Source organism: Vigna angularis, chromosome 9 (assembly GCF_016808095.1).
Source record: "Vigna angularis cultivar LongXiaoDou No.4 chromosome 9, ASM1680809v1, whole genome shotgun sequence".
Taxonomy (NCBI): domain Eukaryota; kingdom Viridiplantae; phylum Streptophyta; class Magnoliopsida; order Fabales; family Fabaceae; genus Vigna; species Vigna angularis.
This window is the reverse complement of record NC_068978.1, coordinates 30,453,555-30,477,548: the sequence shown is the minus strand read 5'-3', so window position 1 is coordinate 30,477,548 and position 23,994 is coordinate 30,453,555. Positions and strand designations below refer to the sequence as shown.

Genomic DNA, 23,994 nt, shown 5'->3' with positions numbered 1-23,994 from the left:
ATCCTCATTTAATACTATTCTTCACTATCCTTTACTTTTCCTTCTAGGAATAAAAAATTAATTTGGTTAAAATTATTTTCTTATAAAAGTTTATAAAATGGAGTGACATATTTTCAAATATCTTTTTCTTTTTACCAATATAGAAACGAGATATTAACGTCTGTTTGAAAAATGTGATGAATTATATAATAACATAAGACTAGACTGTGTCTGAAGAAAAAACAACAGAAGATATTAAACTAAGATTTAGCGAAAGATGTTATGGATAAGATGGTGGTTATGGTTGGCAATGGCAACGACAACACAACACAACACAACACAGTTTAACATTTTCGTGTCGTGTTGAGTTTGGTTTTAACGATAAACCCTCCTTCATGTTCTGTAACTCCCAATGGCGGCGTTTGCTAAACCCTCTCAACTTCATGCTCAATTGGGTAATCCTCTTCTTCCTCCTTCTACTTCGACCAACTTCAACCTCAAAACTCGCACTTTTACGCACAACCTGCACACCCTTCATTCCCCTCTTAGAAAAGTTAAACATGTTTGTGTTTCAAGTTCTTCCACTGCCACTACCTCCCTCAGCAACGACCACAGCCACAGCGCAAACTCTGATATTTCCCAACTGTGCCTTCTTGGGAACTTGGACCGTAGCATGAGCTACTTAGACTCAATGCACGAGCTTCGAATTCCCGTTGAAGATGATACTTACGTTGCCTTGGTACGACTGTGTGAGTGGAAGGGAGCAAGGAAGGAAGGGTCACGTGTTTATTCCTATGTTTCCAAGTCCATGACCCTTTTGAGTCTTCAACTGGGGAACGCGCTTTTGAGTATGTTTGTGAGGTTTGGGAACTTGGTGGATGCTTGGTATGTTTTTGGGAGAATGGAGAAAAGGAATTTGTTCTCTTGGAATGTTTTGGTTGGTGGGTATGCTAAAGCTGGCTTCTTTGATGAGGCTCTGGACCTCTATCATAGAATGTTGTGGGTTGGTGAGAGGCCTGATGTTTACACTTTCCCTTGCGTTTTGAGGACTTGTGGTGGCATGCCTAACTTGATGAGGGGTAGAGAGATTCATGTGCATGTTTTAAGATACGGGTTTGAGTCAGATGTGGATGTGCTTAATGCATTGATAACTATGTATGTGAAATGTGGGGATGTAAGTACTGCCAGGTTGGTGTTCGACAAAATGTCTAATAGAGATAGGATTTCGTGGAATGCCATGATTTCCGGGTATTTTGAAAATGGGGAGTGTCTGCAGGGATTGAGATTGTTCTGCATGATGATAGAATATCCTGTTGATCCAGATTTGATGACCATGACCAGTGTGATTACTGCATGTGAGCTTCTGGGTGATGAGAGATTGGGGAGGGAAATTCATGGTTATGTTCTGAGAATGGGGTTCGGGAGTGACCCTTCAGTTCATAATTCGTTAATTCAGATGTACTCATCAGTTGGGCATATTCAGGAAGCGGAAACAGTTTTCTCTCGAGCAGAATGCAAAGATGTGGTGTCATGGACTGCAATGATATCAGGTTACGAGAATTGTTTGGTGCCTCAGAAAGCACTTGAGATATATAAAATGATGGAAGCAGAAGGTATCATGCCAGATGAAATCACCATTGCCATTGCACTATCTGCTTGTTCTAATATATGCAATTTAGACATGGGGACAGACCTGCATGAGACAGCCAAACAGACAGGGCTCATCTCTCATCTGATAGTTGGAAACGCACTCATTGACATGTATTCAAAGTGTAAATCCATTGACAAGGCTTTGGAGGTTTTCCACTCTACTCTTGACAAGAACATTGTATCTTGGACATCGATTATCCTAGGTCTTAGGATCAACAACCGGTGTTTTGAAGCTTTATTTTACTTCAGGAATATGATTCTTAGACTGAAGCCAAACTGTGTTACTTTAGTTTGTATTCTGTCTGCATGTGCTAGAATAGGAGCTTTGACATGTGGAAAAGAGATTCATGCCCATGCATTGAGAACTGGAGTAAGTTTTGATGGCTTTATGCCTAATGCAATTTTGGACATGTATGTGAGGTGTGGAAGAATGGGATATGCGTGGAAACAATTTTTCTCAGTTGATCATGATGTTACTGCATGGAACATTTTGCTTACAGGATATGCTGAGCGTGGGAAAGGAGCACTTGCTTCTGAAGTTTTTCAGAGAATGGTGGAATCAAACATCAATCCTGATGAAATAACATTTATCTCCATATTATGTGCTTGCAGCAGATCAGGTATGGTAGCCGAAGGCTTAGAATATTTTAACAGCATGAAGTATAAGTACTCTATCACACCTAATCTGAAACACCATGCATGTGTGGTTGATTTACTTGGCCGTTCTGGGAAATTGGAGGAAGCTTATGAATACATACAGAAAATGCCACTGAAACCAGACGCAGCAATCTGGGGAGCTTTATTAAATGCATGCAGGATTCACCATAATGTTGAACTTGGGGAGCTTGCTGCAGAGAATATCTTTCAATACGATACAACAAGTGTTGGATACTACATTCTTCTCTCTAATCTTTATGCTGACAATGGTAAATGGGACAAGGTTGCAGAAGTAAGAAAAATTATGAGACAGAATGGGCTAATAGTAGATGCTGGATGCAGCTGGGTGGAAGTCAAGGGCACAGTGCATGCTTTTCTCAGTGGTGATAACTTTCACCCTCAAATAATGGAAATAAATGCACTTTTGGAGCGGTTTTATAAGAAGATGAAGGAAGCTGGTGTTGAAGGGCCAGAAAGCAGTCATATGAACATAATGGAAGTTTCTAAGGCTGACTTATTTTGTGGGCACAGTGAGAGACTGGCCATTGTGTTTGGACTTATGAATTCTGGTCCTGGGGTGCCTATTTTGGTGACAAAGAATCTGTACATGTGCCAAAATTGCCACAACATTGTGAAATTTATCTCTAGGGAGGTTCGCAGAGAGATTTCTGTGAGGGATGCTGAACAATTGCACCATTTCAGGGGAGGCATCTGCTCTTGCATGAATGAAGGATACAGGAGTTAACCTGATTACCAGGAAAACTGTAAGATATGTAGCATCATGGTGAGAAATTAGAATTGAAAGAAATTGCTTCAATATCCATGCATATAAGATTTGAACATGACTTCACATATATGACAGGGTTTATTCCCATCAAGTACCAAAATGTTTTTATGACATTTAGTTAAATGAGACAAATGTTCATTATTTTGTAAAAACACGATAAAGAACTTGAAACCTGGGGCATGATTATGTAGAAAGACGAATGCCTTTTTTACGAGAACTTTCAGATATTTAGCACAAGGCAAAATGGAAAGTAGAGAAACTGGCTTTTTGCTGTAAAAATGAGCTGCTTTCTCATATTTGACAGGTAAATAACCTTGTAAGCAAATTTAATAATATAACGCATGTATTCTACAGACCTATTCCCTCTCTCATTTTTATCTTCAAAAGAAAATTTTCATTCCATCATCCAGCATCAGGTAATATAGTAGAAGTGTCGAAAAACTCTTAAGATATCTGTTCATAATTTCACTACTCTCTTGAAGTTGATTGGCTTGATAAATGATAGGTGAAACCAGTTGTTGTTGGATTGAGCGCTTATAACTAAGACAAAAGTTATACCTATTAGTTAGAGTGCAATTCTTTCCACTTAAGAGTGTATCAGTCCAAGCGTTACGATTTAATTGTGACTCAGGTTCACTATTTCCATCACATGACAATTGATGCCATTTACAACACTTAAGCTTCCTAGCTACTTTCTAAAGTCACATAATTTTTTTGTCATCTTATAGATCAGATGGATTTCTGTACCTGTTAGCATGGTTTACTGTCTAGTGATCCGCATTTGTTTTCCTATGAAAGATAGAAGTCATCTCAGTGTACTGTAATCTGTATTTCTCTCTTTCTTGCATGTCCTTCATTGGGTTTCTGGTGATAAAGATCAAGAACTTGGTATGGACTTTGCTTGGTTTCGGGCTTCATGAGTTGTCTGCAGCCAACAAACGTTCAAAGCATGCCTATTGCTAAAGTACAAAATTTTGTCTTGGAAAAAGGAAAAATAAACCCTACTTGTTCCAAAATTCAGGGGTGTTCATAAGTATATTGTGGTAGCAGCAATGCAGATTGTGTTAGAATCAAAGATTCTCTGAACCCTTCAACGTCATTATGCTGGATTTCTAGCTCAACTGTCAAGGTAAAGTGATCTATTCCACTGTCAGATATAAGATGATTGCTAGGCCTCCACCTAATAGCTATAGATTTTAAGACAATAGGTTCTTGACAGTATTCAGCTATATAATGTTCTTTCTGAATAGAATGAAATACAATGAGATTAAATAGTACAAGGTTTAGATTTTATCATAACTATACAATGTTCTTTTTAAACAAAACTTTATTAAATCTTTTGACAGATATCTGTTTAGCATATGCAATTTATGATTTGATAAAATACAGTGCTATTTGGCCAATATAGGTGTCTCCACCCTCTGGTTAGGGCTTTCATTTGATACATATTCTCTAATTTTAACAAACACAGTCTAACAAAAAGAAACCTACATGTATACGTATAATAAAACACTGAAACTTAAAATTTGATATCCAAACAGTGTTGAACATATAAACATTTAAAAAAAAGAATAGTCTAGGAAAAGTTCGCTAAACAATATAATAAAACTTACAAACACTTTTATAAAATGAGCATTTAACATTTTATATCGTCTAAAGATTATATATTAAACGTTTTGCTTCCTAAACGATGCTTCTATCAACAAGCTGGCGTATGCTAAAATGTTTTCAACACGCAATTTGCTTAAACGATTACCAATGTTTAAAACATTTGTTACATGTACGAAAAGTACCTCTTTGCTTGTATGTTTTGTTTTCTTTATCTGTGCAGATCATGAAGGTACAAGAATTTACTCAAATTCCTGCACAAAATCGATAAAGACGTTAAGAGATAGGAAGACATTCTGAGAATGTTTCCTTAAAGCTTCAAGCTCTACAAAATCGTACAAACTACTTTTGTCAAAGTTATGATAAATCACTATAAACGTAGACCTAAGTCTGACTACCTACCTAAAAAGACTACAAAGTCTTCATGGAAGCCAACTATCAATGTAACAGATCTTTCTCGAAGAATGTTATTTATAGATTATTGTATGAAGAGAAGACAAGAAATATACATGCATATAAACAAGCTTGTTATTACGCTGTCTCTCTTTCTTTATGTCTAACGCTTTCGTTTAAAGAGAACATTTTTACAAGTCTTTCATATTTGTTTTATAATGAAACTTATTTTCTCTTTGAGAGTTATCAAATTTATATCTTGTTTGAAAAACCTTTTTGGTTGTTTTGTAAATTCATAAGTGTATTAAAACACTTGGTATGTAACTAATTTGAGTTAAATGATCCAATTAGTTGACTAGTATTGAGATCAGAGGTGATTGATACTTGTTGTAAAGTAAGAATGTTAAAACTTGTATAATCTTTATTAAAGATTAATAAAATCTCTTAACAAGTCTTAAGAAGATCTTAAAGAATAATTGAATGTAACTCAAATTGAAAGAAACCAATATAAAAATGTTTTATTACTTTATCTTATAAATGTTTTCCTAAACACTCTTTAAAACACACATGCCTCTAACAACTACTACTAAAAGTTTTTAAAACACTATTCAAATTCTTCTTTATAGTGTTTTTCCAATGTTTCAACATTAACATTTTACTAGGTAATTAGATCTGAGTTATATTTTAAAAATATTTTTTTATTTAATTTTATATTTAAAAAATTTGATTTTAAATAATTTTATTTAAAATTAAAAAAAATACATATAAAAATATATTCGGAATGCTTACCGGTATACAAAAAAACCGTGGCAACTAAAATATCAATTTGAAACAGATATAAACAAATAACATTGTTATGTTAAAAAACTTATATCTATTCATTTTTTAAATTTAAAAACAATTATATCATAGTTTGAAATACAAATAAATTATAATTTTCTGTTGAAATTTAAAAACAATAAACATATTTATCCATACTCAAATTAACTTAAATTTATCGATCATAACCCTAATCTACATGCATCTAAATCTACTTACATATAAATCCATCAATCATAACTATATTTCCCTTAAATTTGAATCGAGAAAGTGTGAATCAAAATAAAAATATTATACAGACACTGCATTGTAACGATGGGTTACAAGAAACATAAAATCAATCTTTTACTGGTGGGATCATAAAAAGTTCCGAATGCATCTTGTATCCATAAAACTGTGCTGTGGTCTTCGACTCTAAATTCACGAACACTTTTCAATCGTCTTGCAGTTATAACAGAAAAGATAATGTTAATTACAAAATCTATTATGGCATTTTATAGAACTTCATTCATACGTTAACCAACTCGAGCCTAATTAAACTGCAAACTCGCGATGACAAAGGTCTTCCAATGCTAATCAATTTTTTTCCTTTCATATAACTCAAAAGAACCAAGTTCCTTACCATTTTAATTGTCAGATGGTAGTAAAAAATGGTACAAATTTTGATGATAGCAAGTCTATGCAACAAAATCGTAGTAGAAAACTCCTTTTCATGGTGAGAAAAAGCTCCGGTTGGCAAACAAGTGGATCTCAGCAATTTTGGGCGAACAAATGCTGGATGACTTCAGTCAAACATGTGAGGAAGTGGTCTGACAGCCATAAATGCATCCACCATCTGAGAATTATGGAAAAAGATAATATTTAAGTTTAGCACCATATATACATTAATACAACCAACCATGATTTCGTAAAACAATTCCACCCAACCAAATATGTATGTAGTGCGAATATTGACCATATTCCGTCAAAATTTTGAACACTAATAAATGCTACTTTTTCAATTGTGAACACCCGGACACAAATACACACATATATTGGTGGAATGGAGGCAGTTTTTCAGTAAACAAAATCTTATCTAAGAGTAAACAAGTTTCAGGTGTTCTAGCAATATTCAACAATAAGGGTTTTCTTAATTCCAACCAAGACTTTCTTCTCACCCAGGTTAATAATTGGTTTTGGCAATACTCAAGATTATGCAATTAACAATCGAAATGTCAACTTATTTTCCCTGTATTATTATTTCACTCTTGTAACGTAGGAATCTATGCAATGACATCTATTATTGTTGAATGCATACCTCTTCAGTCACAGAAGCCCGAGCCCTACGATGTCTCTCCACTATTTCAGTCAAGACCTGAATTAGCCGTTGCTTTACCTCACCCGTTAGCATGCGCCCTTCTCCATATTCCTACAAGAGAATAACAAAACAAGTTAGGGAAAGAAAATCAAAGGGTTCCTCCTTGTGCTATTTGTATTATTAAACAAATTGGGGGAAAAGGATAGAAATCAGACCTTTTTAATGTGTTCAAGTTCAGCATCATCTTCTAAGAAAAAAGTTAGGTATTTGATTGGTATATCTACCTGAATCATGCTACAAAAGGTCAAAATTCTTGGACTGTAACAGGAGGTAAAGACGGGAGCACTAAAAGAAAGGCAAAACAATTTATTAGACAAAAAAGGGTTTAATCTTTCGTTTCAATTTTACTAGGCATATTATATACACGTGCCTTCTTAATCCTTCTTCATTCTATCACTTTTCAAAATTTAGGTGAGGGGGAAAACATTAAATAAATGATGAGGTTTATACATCTAATACATGTAAAGTGCATTATTTATGAACCGGCAATAATTCCGTTACCTCAAGATTTGCCCCCAATTGCCTATGTTTCTCAACCGAATCTTGCCCACCAGAAAATGCATGCTTGTTTACCTGAAGAGAGCGACACATACACTTGGTGAAAATAACCAAATGAGGGCAGAAGAAACCACAGAGATGTTGCTTAGAAAAATTATACTCATTACACAAACGCCAATGACAACAAGTATATTTACCTTGTCACCCAAGATTCCTCAACAAAACAAGCAATTAAAGAAAGAATAACCAACTGCTAACTTTTGTCACAATGAACAAATAAATCTACAAGACTTGTAGATAAGCAACAGAATTAACAGAAAAAAAAATTTAAATAGAGTAATTTCAGTAGCACCTTGTTCTTTATATCTTTTGCAGAATCAGTCACATATATTGCGGAATTGGGATCACTGGCAGACATTTTTCCTGTTTCCCCCTGAAAATTTATATATTTTAAAGATGTGAGGTCATGGTTGACAGAATAAAATCCCAACCCAACATGCAGAATATTATATGATTCTGGCTCCCCTCTCCATACTCGTTCATGAACAAAGACACCATGGGGCATTGTGGGAGCAATGTCTCTTTTTTGTGTTAGCATACATTATGTTATTAGATAGTTTTGGGGTTTTGAACTCCAAATGACCCAAAAATCACAACTAAATTTAGGCTCCTTCCTACTCCCATGGAATGTGTACCAAAACATCCCTTCGTCCAAATACAAAACTAAATAAACCCTATTCTCTTTGCTGTCTACACCTCCATACACATTGCAGTCCAAGCTTGTGACATATGCATTAACTCAGCTTCTGTGCATCGTGATTTCATGTTGTTTTGGTTTTGTCGAGAGACACTCCAGATTGCTCAATCTTAAAATACATTCCAGATTGTGTAATCTAAAATTAGAAAAATAAATTGAAGGTTTTGAATAGGGTTTTGTAATCTGGAAAATTATTCCATGTATTTTTAATGTTTTAATAATATGCATTGAGTGCTTGTCTTTCTTATATGTGCAAATTGATATGACTAGGACAACTGATGGTGGTTCTCAATTCAATGAACACCAAAGACCTGCTGCCTGACCTAGTAACTCCAGTCATGAAAGATGATGAGAATGTGCATGCAGAGATGCAGAAGCACAGTAGGTAAGCTTTTGACAAAGCCTAGGGGCCCGAAGATAACTCTTTGTTGATAATGTAAACACATCAAGTTGCGAGATGTAGTAGTAAGAAATTATATTTCGTAAATTTACGTTAGCATAATATTATATTTTGAGTTTGTTTGCAAGAAGGTATTTATTGTGGGCAGCTGAAGTTGGTGTCCCATAGACCACAAAGAATGTGCATTGTAAAAGGTAGCCAAGAATGCTTATGGCAGCAGAATACTTAACCCAACAGCTTAGGCTTTTGTAAAACACAGTTCATAATAAAACAAAACAAAAATTGACTGGAGAGAATTAAGAGCTCAATTAGGTTAGCAGAATGATGAATATCAGTAGCTCTCTTAATCAATTTGATAAAGTAGCATGTTTTGCAACACAAGAATACCTGTAATGCAGGGAAGAATAAAGATTCAATCAAGGCTGGCTTGTTGAAACCCATTCGAGGAGCAACATCACGTGTCATTCTAAAATAGGGATCCTGAATATATCATAAAAAATGCTATTACAAAGAATAAGATGAACACTAGAAAGAAAATAACAGACCGAGATGTTCACATGCATTTGAGAAATGTTATATGCTTTAAGTTGGAATAGATCCTTTTTATGACATTTCTTTAAATATTTACAGGAATGAAGAGAATTTGGACAAGAATAAATTTTCACAGTAATCACATCTGGCCATTGCCATACAAGTTAATCTTCAGCCAAATCAACTAGCATATATTTGCATTGATGTCCAACTGACCTGGTCAATCGCACAAGGAATTAAACAACGGAGATTCTCTTTTCCAGAAAATAGGTGAGGAAATGAACTGGGAAATGATGGAACGGCCTGCATAGACAAAAGAAGCACATACAGTCATCACCATGTAGAAAATTCAAAATATGTACTATTTTTAAATTAAATGGATTCAATTATAACTAGGAAAAACAAACTTACACAAAGCATTATACGCACAGAAGAATATATATAGTTTCATCATCATGATGTTAAAGTTCCATTGTCAATAGATCACAAATATGTTTAAATAATTGTTAAGGACAAACTTTCACAAACATATTAAGAACAAAATATGAATAGTGCCGCTATTGCATGTAATTGATAACAATACATTATGTATCAGCAAATAAGAGAAATGACTCAGGAAGCCAACTAATAGCCCAACTACAGTAACCAAAATCTAAAGTTAGGGATCATTCTGTAAAGAGAAGAAATGGACCATACCTGCACAGGAGGAAAACTAACTTTTCCAATATGATCTTCCCCAGCAAAACCAAAGATGCCAACAGCCTGGTTATAAGTCACACGTGATGCAACCTCACACATGTTCTTGTAGAAGGAACTGAAAAGGAAAATTATCCTCATACGACAGAAGATTTACTTTACGTAATTCAAAGTAAAACAGTAAAAGAGATTGGGAAATTTCTCATGAGACAGTTTATTCCAAAACATAAAATATTTACTCAGTATTTTCTCTTTTAATTATGGCGTGATAAAAGCTCCAAATTAGTTTTAACAGTCATTCATTTTTTAAATATAAGAATGAGACCCAAAAACATTAAAAGTGCTCGCACATTAAAGGTTGCTGAACTAAAAATTTCTATGAGAAAACTTCATCTTGGAAATAAATTCTGTGCAATGTTCTGGATAAACTGGAGAAATGTTTGCTAAATAAGAGAAAACCATGCCTAAGATTCAACTAATTTTAATAATGTATATCTAAACATTCTCAATAAAATCCCTTAAACTTTAATAATCCATGATTTAATAAATCTGCATATATCAGGGAAATACTGCCTTTATAACTCACCCGCCAACATAATTAAAATCAGAGAAGATGAACGTCTTTGAAATGTCAAAACCACAAGCAATGATGTCCTTTGCATTCTCCCTTGCAAGTCTTCGACACTCCTCTACAGTAAGATTTTTCCAGAAGAACTTTTCATCATCAGTGAGCTGTATAACCAGAGGAACCTTAAACACATCTTGCAAATACCTACATACCATTTTCCGCCAAGTCAAAAAACATCCCGAGCAATCACAACAATTGAGAATTCACCTTCCTTTCTAGCTTGACCCACAACTTAAACATCTAATTTCAATCAATTATCATGGTAAAACTCTCTTAACCTATCATTTATGAAAATGACTACATCAATACAAAAAGCAGACTACACTAACACAGAAATTCTAATAGATATTGCCTACACAATATATTTACAATTTTTCGTCAAATTTCCACTTAAATAAAAAAATGAAACCCAGTCAACCTATACAAATTGGTCAAGAAATAAGCCACTAGCGTCAACCAATTCATGTACCAAATTCTAAGCCCACTCTTTAAAATTCAATCTTAAATACAAAAACACACATTAGATTATCAATTTTTTTATCAACCTGCACAATACCGACCTAAAAACAAGCCAATAGTGTCAACCAATTCAGGTACCAAACTCTTAACTAGCTCCCTCTTTAAAATCCACTAGCAATCACAAAAGGCTGCACCAAACTAGATCTACAAACTTAAATCAAAATTCATTTTAAATCCTCAAAAGAAGAAAACGGAGACACGCGAACTCACTCACTTAGTGAACATGAAGGGAATCAAATGTCCCAAGTGCAAAGATTCAGAGGAAGGTCCGCGCCCGGTGTACAAGTAAAACTTATCGCCTCTCTCGTACGCGTCGAGAATCTCCGCGAAATCGCTGCAACACATAAACGATACTCTCAAATCACCGTTTAAGCAAATGAAGGGAGTGAATGAAGGAAATGGAGGTACCGGTGGGCGAAGAAAACGTGGCGTCGTAGAAAAACGTGAGGCGTACGCGAGGTGAGGCGTTCGAGACGCGAAATGAGAGCGTCGTCGAGCTTCTGGCAACCAAAACGGTCGATGAGTTTGTCGTAGTCGATTTTGCCTTTTGAAGAAACCTCCCATGGATTAACGACTTGTTCGGCCTCCTCTTCTAGATTCTTCTTCTCAACCTCTGTCGTTGCTGCCATTGAATTTCTTCTTCTTCTTCTTCTCTCTCTTTGGAAATGGAACTGTAGTGCCTCTGCAAAGACTTAACAGAGTGTGTGCCGTAGGGTTTTGATCTTTCAAACCTTTCTTGTTATCTTTTAGAAGTGTTTTTTAGTTTATGTTAGAAGGTTTTACTTGGCTTGTCCTTGTCAATTTAGATTCATACAGTATTGTATTATTTTGAAATAAAAAAAAATCATGACAAATTTAGTTGTATATATAGTTTGTAGAAGCATATGTAAAAATATTTTAAATGAATATATTAAATTATTTTTAGTGTGTGACTCAATTAAGTAATGTGATGTAATTTACTTTTCTCAATTATGAAATCTCAATATATTAATAATACTAAATTTTATATTTTTTTATTTAATAATTATTACTTTTGTCCATAAGTTATTATTCACATAAGATACTTATATAATATTGAATAATAAATTATATTTGTTTATAATTTGTATGAAAAATAAAAAAATTCATTTAATACGTTATGAAAAAAAAATATTCTTTATATTATTTTTTAATTACTTAATGATCATAAATGAAAAAAGCAACTGTTTTATATTACATATGAATTTTAATATATTATAATAAATAGTGCTTATATTTTTAGTCTTTTGGACGAAATCATTCATATTGTAGGGAGGTTATACCTAAAAAAAGTTTATTTTCATATACGTTCTTTTATTGACATTTAGTACTTTTAAAAAATAAATTTTAAATTAAAAATTAAAAATAAAAGTGAAATAGAAAGTGAGAAAGAATGCACTAGTAAGATATAAATGTTTGTTTTTAAATCGGATTTTACTTAAAATGACATTTAATTAACAAATTAAAATAGCTAGAAGTTCAATTCAAATTGGATTATGCTTTTTTTAGAAACAATTTATCCATACAAATAAAAAACGATTCGAATTGGATGATTCATTTTTTATCTACAAATTCTTAAATAATTAAATTACTAGATCCATTTTTGGCAATTATTCAAAAAGTAAAATACAGAAAATGTAAAACAAAAAATCGTGAAACATAAAATTTAGAATGTATAAATTATTTAATGATAAAATTTTAATATGATAAATTATTTATTTTTCTTTTAAGCTATGAAATTCAAAGTACAAAATGATTTTCTTAAAAAAATATATGAATTTTTTTCATATAAAAATCATGGATTTATTTTATAATATTCATCCCTTCAAAATATATTTAACTTTCAATATGCAATCAGGTGAAAATCATTCACATATCCATTCTATGTTTGTTTTTTGTTTTTTTTTTAATTTGGTACTGTTATTTGTAATTCTTTTAATCAAATTCTCTATAATAATTTTCTCCACACATAAAATACATTACCATCAACTTAACTTTCTTCTAGAAGACAATAATAATGATATTGTAGGAGAAGAATAACTAATCCTTTGTTGATATTCTAAGTGACATATTTTGCCTTACCAGAAATCAAAACTCCCAAACAGGTAATTTGAGGAATAATAAATAACTTGATCTCGTTACATGTTCTACAAATGATTTCATATATAATTAAGGAAAGAGCAAAAAGTGAGCACAGTGAACTCACAAACATATCACTATTGCTGCAACTTGAGTACTGGGAAGGCGATAACATCTCGAATACTGGGAGAATTTGTCAAAAGCATCACGAGCCTATCAATTCCAAGTCCCTGGATTTGTAAATGGCAATTAAAGGACTACAACAGGAAAGGAAAACCAATTTGCTATTCGAACACTTTGTGGGTCAAACAATGCTGACAAAGATTATTAATATCACAATTTAGAGAAGTGAAAGCATTAGCTTGCATACACCATGGTTGTTGCCTATTACACTAATTATATCACTCATACACAAGCATTGAAATTCCAGTAATAGCTTATAATTCATTCATTTCTAATACATATGTTCTTCAATAAGAAATTCAATAAACTATTGAAACATAAATTTGAAGATAAAAAGTAAACATGAGAATATACACAATGAAAATCATAACGGACCTTTATAACACTGTATTTAGTAAAGTAACATTTTAAAATGAAGAATGATTATGATATACATTGAACATGATGATTTTGCTCTTAAAAAATGACACTATCAGAAAATTAATCTATTATTAAGTTGATTTCAAGACAAGATAATTGTTGATTGCATTGGACAGAATCAGTGCCTCCAATACGTGACCATGTTAATACCACAAGAAAAAATAAGGGTAAGTTCCACAACTATACAAAGATACACAATGCAGACATACCATTCCCGAAGCTGGAGGCATTCCGTATTCCAAAGCTGTGAGAAAGTCATCATCAAGAGTTACTTCATACGAGTCATCTTCATCATCCTTTCCTTCCTTTTTATCATCATTTGCCGAAATAGCTGACCTCTTCTTTTCATGCTGTTTAATTTGATCTTCCAAGCGTCCCCTCTACCAAGTTCAGAGAAGAAACCATAATTAAATTGAGACAGTTAATTAAGTTCAGAGAAGAAACCATTAGAGTTCATTCTTTTTCCAAACAGGTGGGGCAAAGTCATTTTCTATTTCTGGTGGTATCTGGAACAGATTAACGAACGAACCATTCAAGTTTCTCTTTATTTTTGGTTCCTAATACCTAACTTGGTTATCCATGTAAAGTTCAAGAAGAGTAGCTGTGAACTTAAAATTGGATGTGAAAAAAAATGGAGAAATCGCATGCAGTTAATGCACAAAGCACCAATTTGATTATCATGCAGCACCAAGTTTGACTTGTTTTCCTGTTAGTATGTCATCAAATTGTCATAAATGATACTGAACTTATTATCCAATATGTCATCTATCTTGTTAAGGTAATTGCAGAAAAAGAAAAAGGAAAAGAAAAATAAACTACTCTGAACTAACAACCACAAGAACCTAAACCTACTTCTAAAATAACAGAGAATAGTATTTGTTAGGATATAGGGTGACAGTATTTTATATTTATCTTACCAGGATCTTATTTTCCCCTTTTCTAGTGGTTGAATATGAGAAACAAATGATGACAAACACATTATATATAGTGTACGATAAGCAAAATCTACATAAGCTATGCAACTTGGATCTGAAAAGTTTGAAAACTTGAATCTTACCTGATCTATGGGATCAGTCAATTCGGAGAATGCATTCCCCAACTCACGGCCACAAATGAAAAGTTCAAATCTCTCAGTCAAACCTGTGTATCTAATGTAGGATCATGTGTAAGATAGAAGCTACTATCTAGAAACAGAAACTGTGCATCACTTTCTTATTGAGATTGGCCAGGATGCCTTTTTTAAAATAAATGTAATCACTGCATGCCAGAAAGTACGTAGTACAACATTCCCGAGTTCATATTCCCGGGGATGAGTTTTAATCTGTGAAACAAATATTCTAAGTTCGAAAAGATTAATATTTCATAGTATGTAGGATAAAAATACCTTTAATAACAGCAAATAACATTATTTGATATTTTGAGATGTTTCTACCTTCTGTGTGGTTTGGCAAGGGGAGATATCTCAATCGGATAGTCTAGAACAAAAGTAGGTTGGATGAGCTTTGGTTCTACAAAAATCTCAAAAACCTAAATAAACAAAACAAAAACAATTTGGTTAGTGTCTGCAAATCAAATTGACAGTATAATAAATGCAAAAAGTGCAAAAGAGAGGAATATCAATATAAAAGGAGAAAAAATGTAATTGCAAAAAAGAACTAAATTTATCAAATGAAAAGAATAAAAACTGGATGCTCATGAATAAAATCTACCTCATTAAGAAGGTGGCCAACGGACTGGCATGCTTCAATGGAACCTTTATCCTTGTTATCAAGATTCTTTCCAAGGGTATCTAGAGTAACACGCTTTGCAACCTCAATATCATCTCCAAATTCGTTGAAATCGATCCCAGCAATTTCTTTAACAAGATTGTGCATAGTCTCCCTCCTCCAAGGCCTTTCCAGACATATCTCAACTCCCTGTATGGAATCATTACACCACCTTCAATAAATTTGTTATACGGAATTAAATTTCAGTATAATGTCTTCACTCATCAAACACCAGCTCATTTAAATTTTTTTAGTTAATGCTAAGCTATCATTGAGGGAACTACATGAGAGAAAATGTCTAGAATATATATATAAAAAAAAACTTCATTTTAAGTTTTAAAGCACTATTGTAAATATAATATCCTCTGTTGACAGGATGAGAACAGAAGGGCTGCAAGGAACAATGAGCAAATTTGAAGATAAATATATAAAATTGGTAGTAGGTTTAATTAAGATTAGATAAATAAAAAGGGATATTTGAAAGTAATTCATAATATGAAAGTTGCACTTAAATAAGGGATGTATCAAATGATAATTCTTTACTATTTTGAAAAATAAAAACTAAAAATTTGGACTATAAAACTAGGCATGGTTGGTCAAGATTAAAAGTTAGCCAGTGGACACATGACCACTTAAAAAGATTATGCATCCACCGGCTGTATCTTGGTCATAAAAATACAATTCTTGACACAATATATCTAATGTTTATATTTATAGTTCTTATTTCTCATTTTAACAAAAGTTCTCAGATGGTACATTACCTATATGTATACACGTGCACAGAAATATATATATATATTCACCCCATATGTTGTGTGTGTGTATAAACACTCTCTGTAGTTATATAATGGCTGGATAAACTATCACAAATATATGAAGATTAGAATTTTCTGAGTTGTATAATTGATACAATGATAAGAAGCTTCCTCTTAGATTCTTAAAATTTCAAAATCTACCTATAACTGTGAATTGTTTTCCTTGGGTGAACTATAAATGAAGTTTTGGGTTTCCAATTTTTTTTTACAGAAGTTGCTTAATAAAAAAAAGGTGACAAAAAACTTAAAGTGAAGAGAAAATAAATGACCTATCTGATTTTGAACATAACTCAAGGTGGTTTTATCCATGTAGCCAATTCACTAGTTGCGAAATGGCTTTGGAGGTCTTTTTGGTTGTACGAGAAAATAAAAGAAAAATGTATACTTGTATCCAATGTAAAAAAGAAAAAAAAAATCACTGAATAAAAAAAAAATTGAGAACTTAATTGCCTTTTTAATCAAATTATAAATAAATAAACTTTTAAAGAAAAAACAGATGTATTATTGTGGGATTCATTCAAGTTGTGATCTCGTTTATGATTAATTTTTTTTTATTTTTGGCTTGAGAGCCATTATTTAATATTTCTTTTATATTGAGTACTAATTATTACATTGCTAAAAAGGTAACATAACATACTATTATAAATTTTGATGATATTGTAAAATTTTAATAACATTTTTATTAAATTTGAATAAGGAATTTTCTATTATGCGTGAAGGCACAAGATAAGAAGTTAAAATTGAAAGGTGCTGTTGGAAAAGAAAGTATTTATATTGTCAAAAACACAAAAAATATACCATAATCATTTTTTCAAGTGATTTAAATAAAGTATTTACAGATGTGTCTGTAGTACTCTTATTATGTGCCAATAGACAGCCCCGTTGATTGATAATATATTTACTTAAATTAAGCAATCAGAACCAAGAATGTTTTTTGTCAAATTGAACATCCATATATCTAAATATTATAATTATAATATGGTGGTACTCCTAGCCCTCCCTTACAGATCAAAGTCCCAACATTTGCCCCGAAAATTGGGGATCAATCAAGGGGGCACTACACCTTCCTATTTAAACATTGAACAATAAACAATACAGTAACATGTTTTATCCGTTCTAGAGGCTTAGGCATCTCTTCTAACACATCTAACCAATTCAATTCTAGATTAAATTTAGTAAGAACAGCGTCTACCTGATAATCAACTGTAAGCTTCCCATGAACTGCTAGAGCACATCGAGTGACAATCTCCTCTGCCAAACTCATCATACTTTGATAATCCGAGTATGCTTCGTACATCTAAAGTTTAACTAGTATCAATATTTAACAGAATGCAATTCAATATATAGTGAAAAAGGTCATGTGCAAATTGAAATATCAAACGGTCACTGCTAAATCATTTTGAAATCCAACATATGAGGAAATGTTATTTATGTTCACATCAAGTACCAAAACTAACTAAATATTACTATGAAAACCTCACCGGAAAAGTGAACAAAAACTAAAAATGAAAACCAAGACTATCGACAAGCTAGCGTGGTGATCCTCTAAACCACCACCAAATTTTCCATATCCCCTTCTCTTCCCCCACCCCAATTTTTCTCTTATGTAACATCTCCCTTCTCCCCCCGTGAGTCCCAAATCTTCTTACATGCCACCTGTCCCAATTCTGTCATGAAATTCTCTCTATGCTAATTGAATTTTCCACTTCCTGCCCTCTTCAGCTATTCTTCCTTTTCCTCTCATATTAACAGCTAGTTGTTATTGGATCCAGGTTTTCCGCTTCTGCTATAGAACTGCAGTTCGGGCCTATGTAACGGAAGCTTAAAAATGCACCTCCAGAATCTAAACTCTTACCTCTATAGTTGTAAATTCAGGATTATGTCGAGTTGAAATTCCTTCATTCCTAAATATTCGACCAATCTCGTATACTTTTTCAAAGCCACCCACCTACCATAAAGAAAAGGATTAAAATGGTTAATGACTTCACTAGAAAAATAACATCCATATTAATCAAGCCAGTTTCAAATTTATAGCTTGAAGAATATATGCCATATTCTAGATGAAAATATTTCAAAAATTTTTGCAGCTAATACGAATGAAATTATCCTTAAAAGAAAAGACAACATTTTCTAATTGTTAGTATTGTCAAGAGTAAAATTTCAGCATTCCCACGGCAATTTCAAAATTTGATAAAAAGAAACAATATTTTGACCAGTAATTTTATTCATTTGCATTACATTCAGAATGAATACTTAATGTATTTTCCTTTGTTAAACAAAGAATTGCACCCCTACTGAGTGAAGTAAGAAGAGGCAAACCCCTCGATACTTCCTTCCTGTACAAAAAAGAATGTTTCTCTGAGTTCTATTCTAAGCAAGACTTCACAAATAACAAATATGTCAAATCTCACCAGCATTCTCTTAAGATGTAATTCGGTAGCAATTCTCAGATATAAGTCTCTTCCAAGAGAATTATGGTATGTAATAAAAGGTCTGGCTTCTGCTCCCCCAGCTGCTCCCTAGTCAATGAACTTAATCAGTTTCAGGAAAAAAAAACTTCCATGTACAAATGCCACACTCCTACGTATCATAATTAATAAAATTACAACAAAAGGCATTTCGGAGAGTAATTACATCATATATCACTTAGCAGTTGTATTGAGAGTTGAGACTGAAAGAGCATATGGTACAATCCATAGACAAGGTCCAAAATTTTAATGGTACCTTAATTAGAAAAACTAAAAAGAGGTGACTTGGAGTTGCAGTTATAACCCAAATAGTTAGATGCTTGAAAACAAAGCCAACAATGGCATAATAACAGTACAAATCCGGCAGGTTCCACTATGCCATTTAATTGAAATCTTATAACCCCTATATCAATCTGACATTCATGAGATCCAGTACAATGCATAAATATGAAAATAACCAAACATAAAAGATCATGTATCAAGCTAGCCTGTTAGATCAAAACTTCTAAAAGATCCATGCTCCTTGCTTAAATATAAACAGCATATATCAAACAGCTAGTAGAGTCCCCAACATTTGAAGATGCACTTCTATGTAAATAAAAATATGCAGCAAGGGTAGGTACATTAAAATCAACAAACCTGCAAAACTGGAGTTTCAACTTCAACAAAACCTAAAGAATCCATAGTCCTCCGTATCTCTGATACAACCTATTTGAATGAAATTGATTAGAAGATCAATTTCAATCAAGTTACTTGCTCAGGAAATACATAAGAGAAGTTTGTTAATCAGTCTAAAAGGACAGAAAGTGAGCCTATGATCCCAGAAACCAAAATTCTAAATCTTCATTCAAATCAAATCCAATCAAATATATGATTAAGGCAAAAATAAAAAAAGTATCATAACACTTACAGCAACAAGATTTCAAGAAAAAGAAATGTAAACATGTTATAATGTATTACAACCCAAAATAGACATACTGAACATCATTCTTTTACCAATAGTAAGGAAAATTATGTACCACAACGCCAAAGGGCTCCTTGCTATGAGATGTTACGGGGGAGGGACATTACACATGCAAAAAGATTTTTTCTGGATTCAAAACTATTACGCAAGACCAAGCTGGTCACCGAGGTTGAACTTTACCATCATAGTTTTATCAAAATTCTTCACCGAACAGCATGATGACCATAATTCTTTTACTCTCTTAGTCTAGTTTATTTTGGAGGAGAAAAATGCTAAAAGTGTAAGACATTCTCTGGCTGAGCACACTCCCCTTAGAACTCAAAATGCAATTACAATCTAATTGTCTTTGTTATTCACGTATTCCACTGAGTCCAATTCCTAGACTCCTTTCACTTTTGCTCAAGAATTGTAATTTTGATCCTTGATATCCTCCCATGAATTTATAGAATAAATTGTTCAGCTTGATCTGTTTCTATATTCCACTTATCTATAGAAAAGAACAATAGAAAATAGGCACAGCACAAGAAGGTGAGAATAAGATATCTCAATTAACTCAATAAGAAACACGGAAACAAAAAATAGTTATAGCTCAATTAGGAGACATGGGAAAAGGATTGAAGATAAACTTAATGAGTCTACAACATTACAATTATTTAATGTCAAATTTAAAACAGTTGAATGCCATTGGGTTTAAACTCAGAGATAAAAAAGTTTGGTAGATGAACCACCTTTGCTCTTTTACGGAATACATCGGCTACCTCTGGATTTGCAATCATATCTACGTACCTAACCACAAGTCCACAATTAACAGTGAAGAAACATTTTAAATCATAGCTAATCAATTGATAGTCCAAAAGTGTGAGGTATAATTAGAGAAGACATGGAACGGAGAAGTAATAAGAAATAAATAACGAAAATAAAAAGAAAGAATAAGATATGATATAAGTCATATTTCACAAAATAAGAAATAAATAAAAAATATAATCCATTAAAAAATTTGAAAGATGAAGATAATTTACTCAGATGAGAAACAAGAAAGAACATGAGTAGATGTAGATATCCTATTACAAAAATAGAAAGAACTAGATAAAGGAAAAAAAATTGTATAGAAGAATTGTAATCATAGTCACTAATAAAATAGCAAATGTCTTAGTATATAACAGTGATTTCAATAAGGAATAAACACAAATATAAAAGCATGAGCTTACCTCTGTCGATAACGTTTATCTATATCAGTTAGTCCATGATATTTGTCAGGAAGTGGAAGCAGAGATTTTGTAAGGATTGCAAAAGATTGGACACACACAGAAAGTTCTCCTGAAGTAAGACCAGAAAAAAACATGAGAACATCTGGCATTTGTCAAAGAGCATATTTAATCCAGCAGAGAAAGGTTATCAATCTCAGGAATTAACTATTTCTCAGTCTGCAATTATCATAACTAGTCCCTAGCAACTTGAAAGAGTAATTACAGGTATGACATATACTAGAAATCTTCAGTAGATAGACACTCATACGACAAATAATCATATATGAAACAAAAGAAGGCTGAGAAAACTCCAGTAGAACATAATACAAAACTTTCAGCAAATATTTTAAAAAATTATTTGGTTTAATCCACCTAGAGACAGCTCGAGACTTCCAATTTGCGTAAACATGTTGTTTACATTTGTAACCTCTTTTACCTTTAAAGAGAAAACCTTCTTGTGAATTTAATTTGTCCCCTGAATTCTCATATTTGCTAACATACTAGAATTTGTGTATGTATCACATCAGCAGCAAACTTTCAGTACCTCAATTTTTATGTAATCTTAGAAAGGGCATAGGCATGGGAATTCTAAAGCATACAAAAGTCATAGAATTACTGCAAGTTCTTACCTTTATTTACACTAAGATAACAGATAATACAGATGAAAATCTGGGATAAATTATAAATTATGGGCACAAGAAATAGCATGTTGCAAATGCAAGCCATGTCAATTTACTAAAAATGGCCTAATCATTTAATAAGAGGATTAGTTAAATACCTTTTTCTGTGCGTTTTATTGTTCCCCTTACACCTAATATATCACCAATATCAACATGTGCCTTTAACTGTTCAAACTGATCCCCTATGAGTCTTTCCTTGTCACAATAGAGCTGAAATCATAGATTTTAAAAACTTCAGTTAGCCACTCTATATACCATTCACTTTACAGAAGGACAGTAATTTCTATCTCTACATGAATATAATATGCATCTAAAAATTAAAACTACAATAACAACAAAGAAACATGATAACATACCATAAGCTTACAAAAGCCCTACATGTCTTAGTTTAAAGTTACTGTTAGAGATTACGTAAATATCCTATTCAGGGTTTGTCTCTTTAAAAGATTTAGACAACATGCTGAGAAAGTGAGAGAACAAGGGGACATATGATGAATTCGTGTGCTTAAATTACACAATGGGGGCTCTTATTCATAATATGCTTCATAACTATAAGGAAAAATGGTTTCCTAATTTACATAAATACAGACAGCTCACAATAGCTTATAAATGTCCCCCACTTATAATATTTACATACTCACTGCCTTGAATGTACAAAAAGAGTTAAACAAAACCTGAATTGACCCAGAATCATCTCTTAGTGTGAGAAAGGCAAGCTTTCCGAATGCCCTCCTGGCCACAATTCTTCCCGCAACAGATACGTGGTCACTCTCACTATTTTTTTCCTCACCATTTGCCAAATCTATATAGATATCTTGCAGCTGACTAGCACCGTGAGTTTTGTCCCATTCATAAGCATACGGATCAAGCCCCTTGCTTCTCAATTCTTCAACCTACAAATAACCACAAAGAAGGATTGTCAAAAATGATAATCCTTTCCACAAAAATTAAGACAATCTAAAAATAAAGACCCCTAGTTTGTTAGTTCTCCGACAAACACTACATCTCAACCAAAATCTTTACATTGTCCGAACCATGCATTCAATTTTTGCATTCTATCCCCAGCAGAAAAAAAGCCGCTAAGTAAAATTAGTCTTAAACTATTCCTTTTTTACACACATGATATTCTCATTTTGCTAGAACTGTCAATAAGCGGGGAGAACAGATAAGAAAGATAAATTTTGATCACAAAATTAACTACAAGGCAATTGATATCATTCCTGCATTGATGTTCAACGAAAAACCACACAATGCACAATTTTCCAATTCAAAACTCAGCTTCAATTCAGTTTTAAACTCGTCCATACACGAAACACAGCAATTAGAAGAAAACGGAAGAACACGACACCGTTGCAAGTGAGCGATAGCCACTTACCTTCTTCAAGCGTATGGCTCGAATGGCGTCCCTATCAGAAGTCGAAGTGGTAGACGACGACGCCGAGCTCCGGCGATTGCGACCGGCAGCCCTGGTATCAGCGGTGGTGGAAGATGAGCAGGCGCGGAAAACGAGCGTTCGAGGTGTTCGACGAAATGCGTGAGAGTGAAAGAAGTGCTTCAGTGGGTTCCATGTTAGAGTGCAGAGTCTCAGCGCTTCCATTCTCTCTTTCACCACTGGGTCGTACCACAGTCTGTTTATTATCTTTCTAGTTTCGGATGTAGTTACGACACAACAGTTTGAACGGCTACAATATCTAAATTATTATATTTTAATTTCGTTAATATCGAACTTAAGATTGAGTTTACATAAATAAATAAATTATAGAAAATTTGATGTAGTTAAAAATAAAATATAAGTTATGCTTACATATTCATCATTTGTCATTTTGTGAATATTTATTAAAAGTAAAAAAATAAAATAAAACAAAATATGAGAGATTACACTAAACTCATAAAATTTACATTTTAGGAAACATAAATAAATTATATCTATTATGAAAAAATTTAAATAAATACATGAAGATAAAATATTAAATTACTTATATTGTTCTCTATGAATTAAAAGTAAATTAGTTAACTTATCATAATAATTTCGTTTATGTAAACATTAGAAGTTTTGAATTACATATACTTACAAA

At 32.9% G+C, this 23,994-nt stretch overlaps 3 protein-coding genes across 7 annotated transcripts; 1 reads left to right on the top strand and 2 right to left on the bottom strand.

Annotated features, from left to right (window-relative positions):
* The first annotated feature begins 239 nt into the window (after nucleotides 1-239).
* On the top strand, nucleotides 240-9,734 carry LOC108347642 (pentatricopeptide repeat-containing protein At1g15510, chloroplastic). Of its 4 annotated transcripts, XR_008245229.1 has the most exons (4): nucleotides 240-3,070; nucleotides 3,950-4,202; nucleotides 8,776-8,890; nucleotides 9,536-9,734. XR_008245229.1 is itself a non-coding variant. In XM_017587027.2 (2 exons), the coding sequence occupies exon 1, from the start codon at nucleotides 392-394 to the stop codon at nucleotides 3,029-3,031; it is 2,640 nt and encodes an 879-aa protein (XP_017442516.1). In that variant the 5' UTR covers nucleotides 240-391; the 3' UTR covers nucleotides 3,032-3,050; nucleotides 3,950-5,260. The 4 variants fall into 4 exon arrangements, 2 of the variants coding, with proteins under 2 accessions (XP_017442516.1, XP_017442515.1); XR_008245228.1 differs by lacking the exons at nucleotides 8,776-8,890; nucleotides 9,536-9,734 and adding an exon at nucleotides 4,905-5,257; XM_017587027.2 differs by lacking the exons at nucleotides 8,776-8,890; nucleotides 9,536-9,734 and having other exon boundaries at nucleotides 240-3,050; nucleotides 3,950-5,260.
* LOC108347745 (tryptophan--tRNA ligase, cytoplasmic) lies at nucleotides 6,167-12,050 on the bottom strand. 2 transcript variants are annotated; one of them, XR_008245230.1, is made up of 12 exons: nucleotides 11,688-12,050; nucleotides 11,494-11,613; nucleotides 10,719-10,904; nucleotides 10,133-10,250; nucleotides 9,653-9,739; nucleotides 9,293-9,385; nucleotides 8,101-8,181; nucleotides 7,752-7,823; nucleotides 7,406-7,474; nucleotides 7,191-7,301; nucleotides 6,516-6,728; nucleotides 6,167-6,334 (listed from the first exon to the last, which is right to left on the bottom strand). XR_008245230.1 is itself a non-coding variant. In XM_052868370.1 (11 exons), the coding sequence occupies exons 1-11, from the start codon at nucleotides 11,906-11,908 to the stop codon at nucleotides 6,678-6,680; spliced, it is 1,209 nt and encodes a 402-aa protein (XP_052724330.1). In that variant the 5' UTR covers nucleotides 11,909-12,050; the 3' UTR covers nucleotides 6,309-6,677. The 2 variants fall into 2 exon arrangements, 1 of the variants encoding a protein (XP_052724330.1); XM_052868370.1 differs by having other exon boundaries at nucleotides 6,309-6,728.
* Nucleotides 12,051-13,292: 1,242 nt separating this feature from the next.
* On the bottom strand, nucleotides 13,293-23,583 carry LOC108346910 (lysine--tRNA ligase, chloroplastic/mitochondrial). Its single transcript, XM_017585975.2, has 14 exons — nucleotides 23,295-23,583; nucleotides 22,594-22,812; nucleotides 22,018-22,129; nucleotides 21,201-21,309; nucleotides 20,721-20,778; nucleotides 19,668-19,736; nucleotides 18,972-19,079; nucleotides 18,416-18,508; nucleotides 17,753-17,857; nucleotides 15,689-15,895; nucleotides 15,412-15,506; nucleotides 15,037-15,127; nucleotides 14,189-14,359; nucleotides 13,293-13,606 (listed from the first exon to the last, which is right to left on the bottom strand). The coding sequence occupies exons 1-14, from the start codon at nucleotides 23,514-23,516 to the stop codon at nucleotides 13,514-13,516; spliced, it is 1,752 nt and encodes a 583-aa protein (XP_017441464.1). The 5' UTR covers nucleotides 23,517-23,583; the 3' UTR covers nucleotides 13,293-13,513.
* Nucleotides 23,584-23,994: the final 411 nt, after the last annotated feature.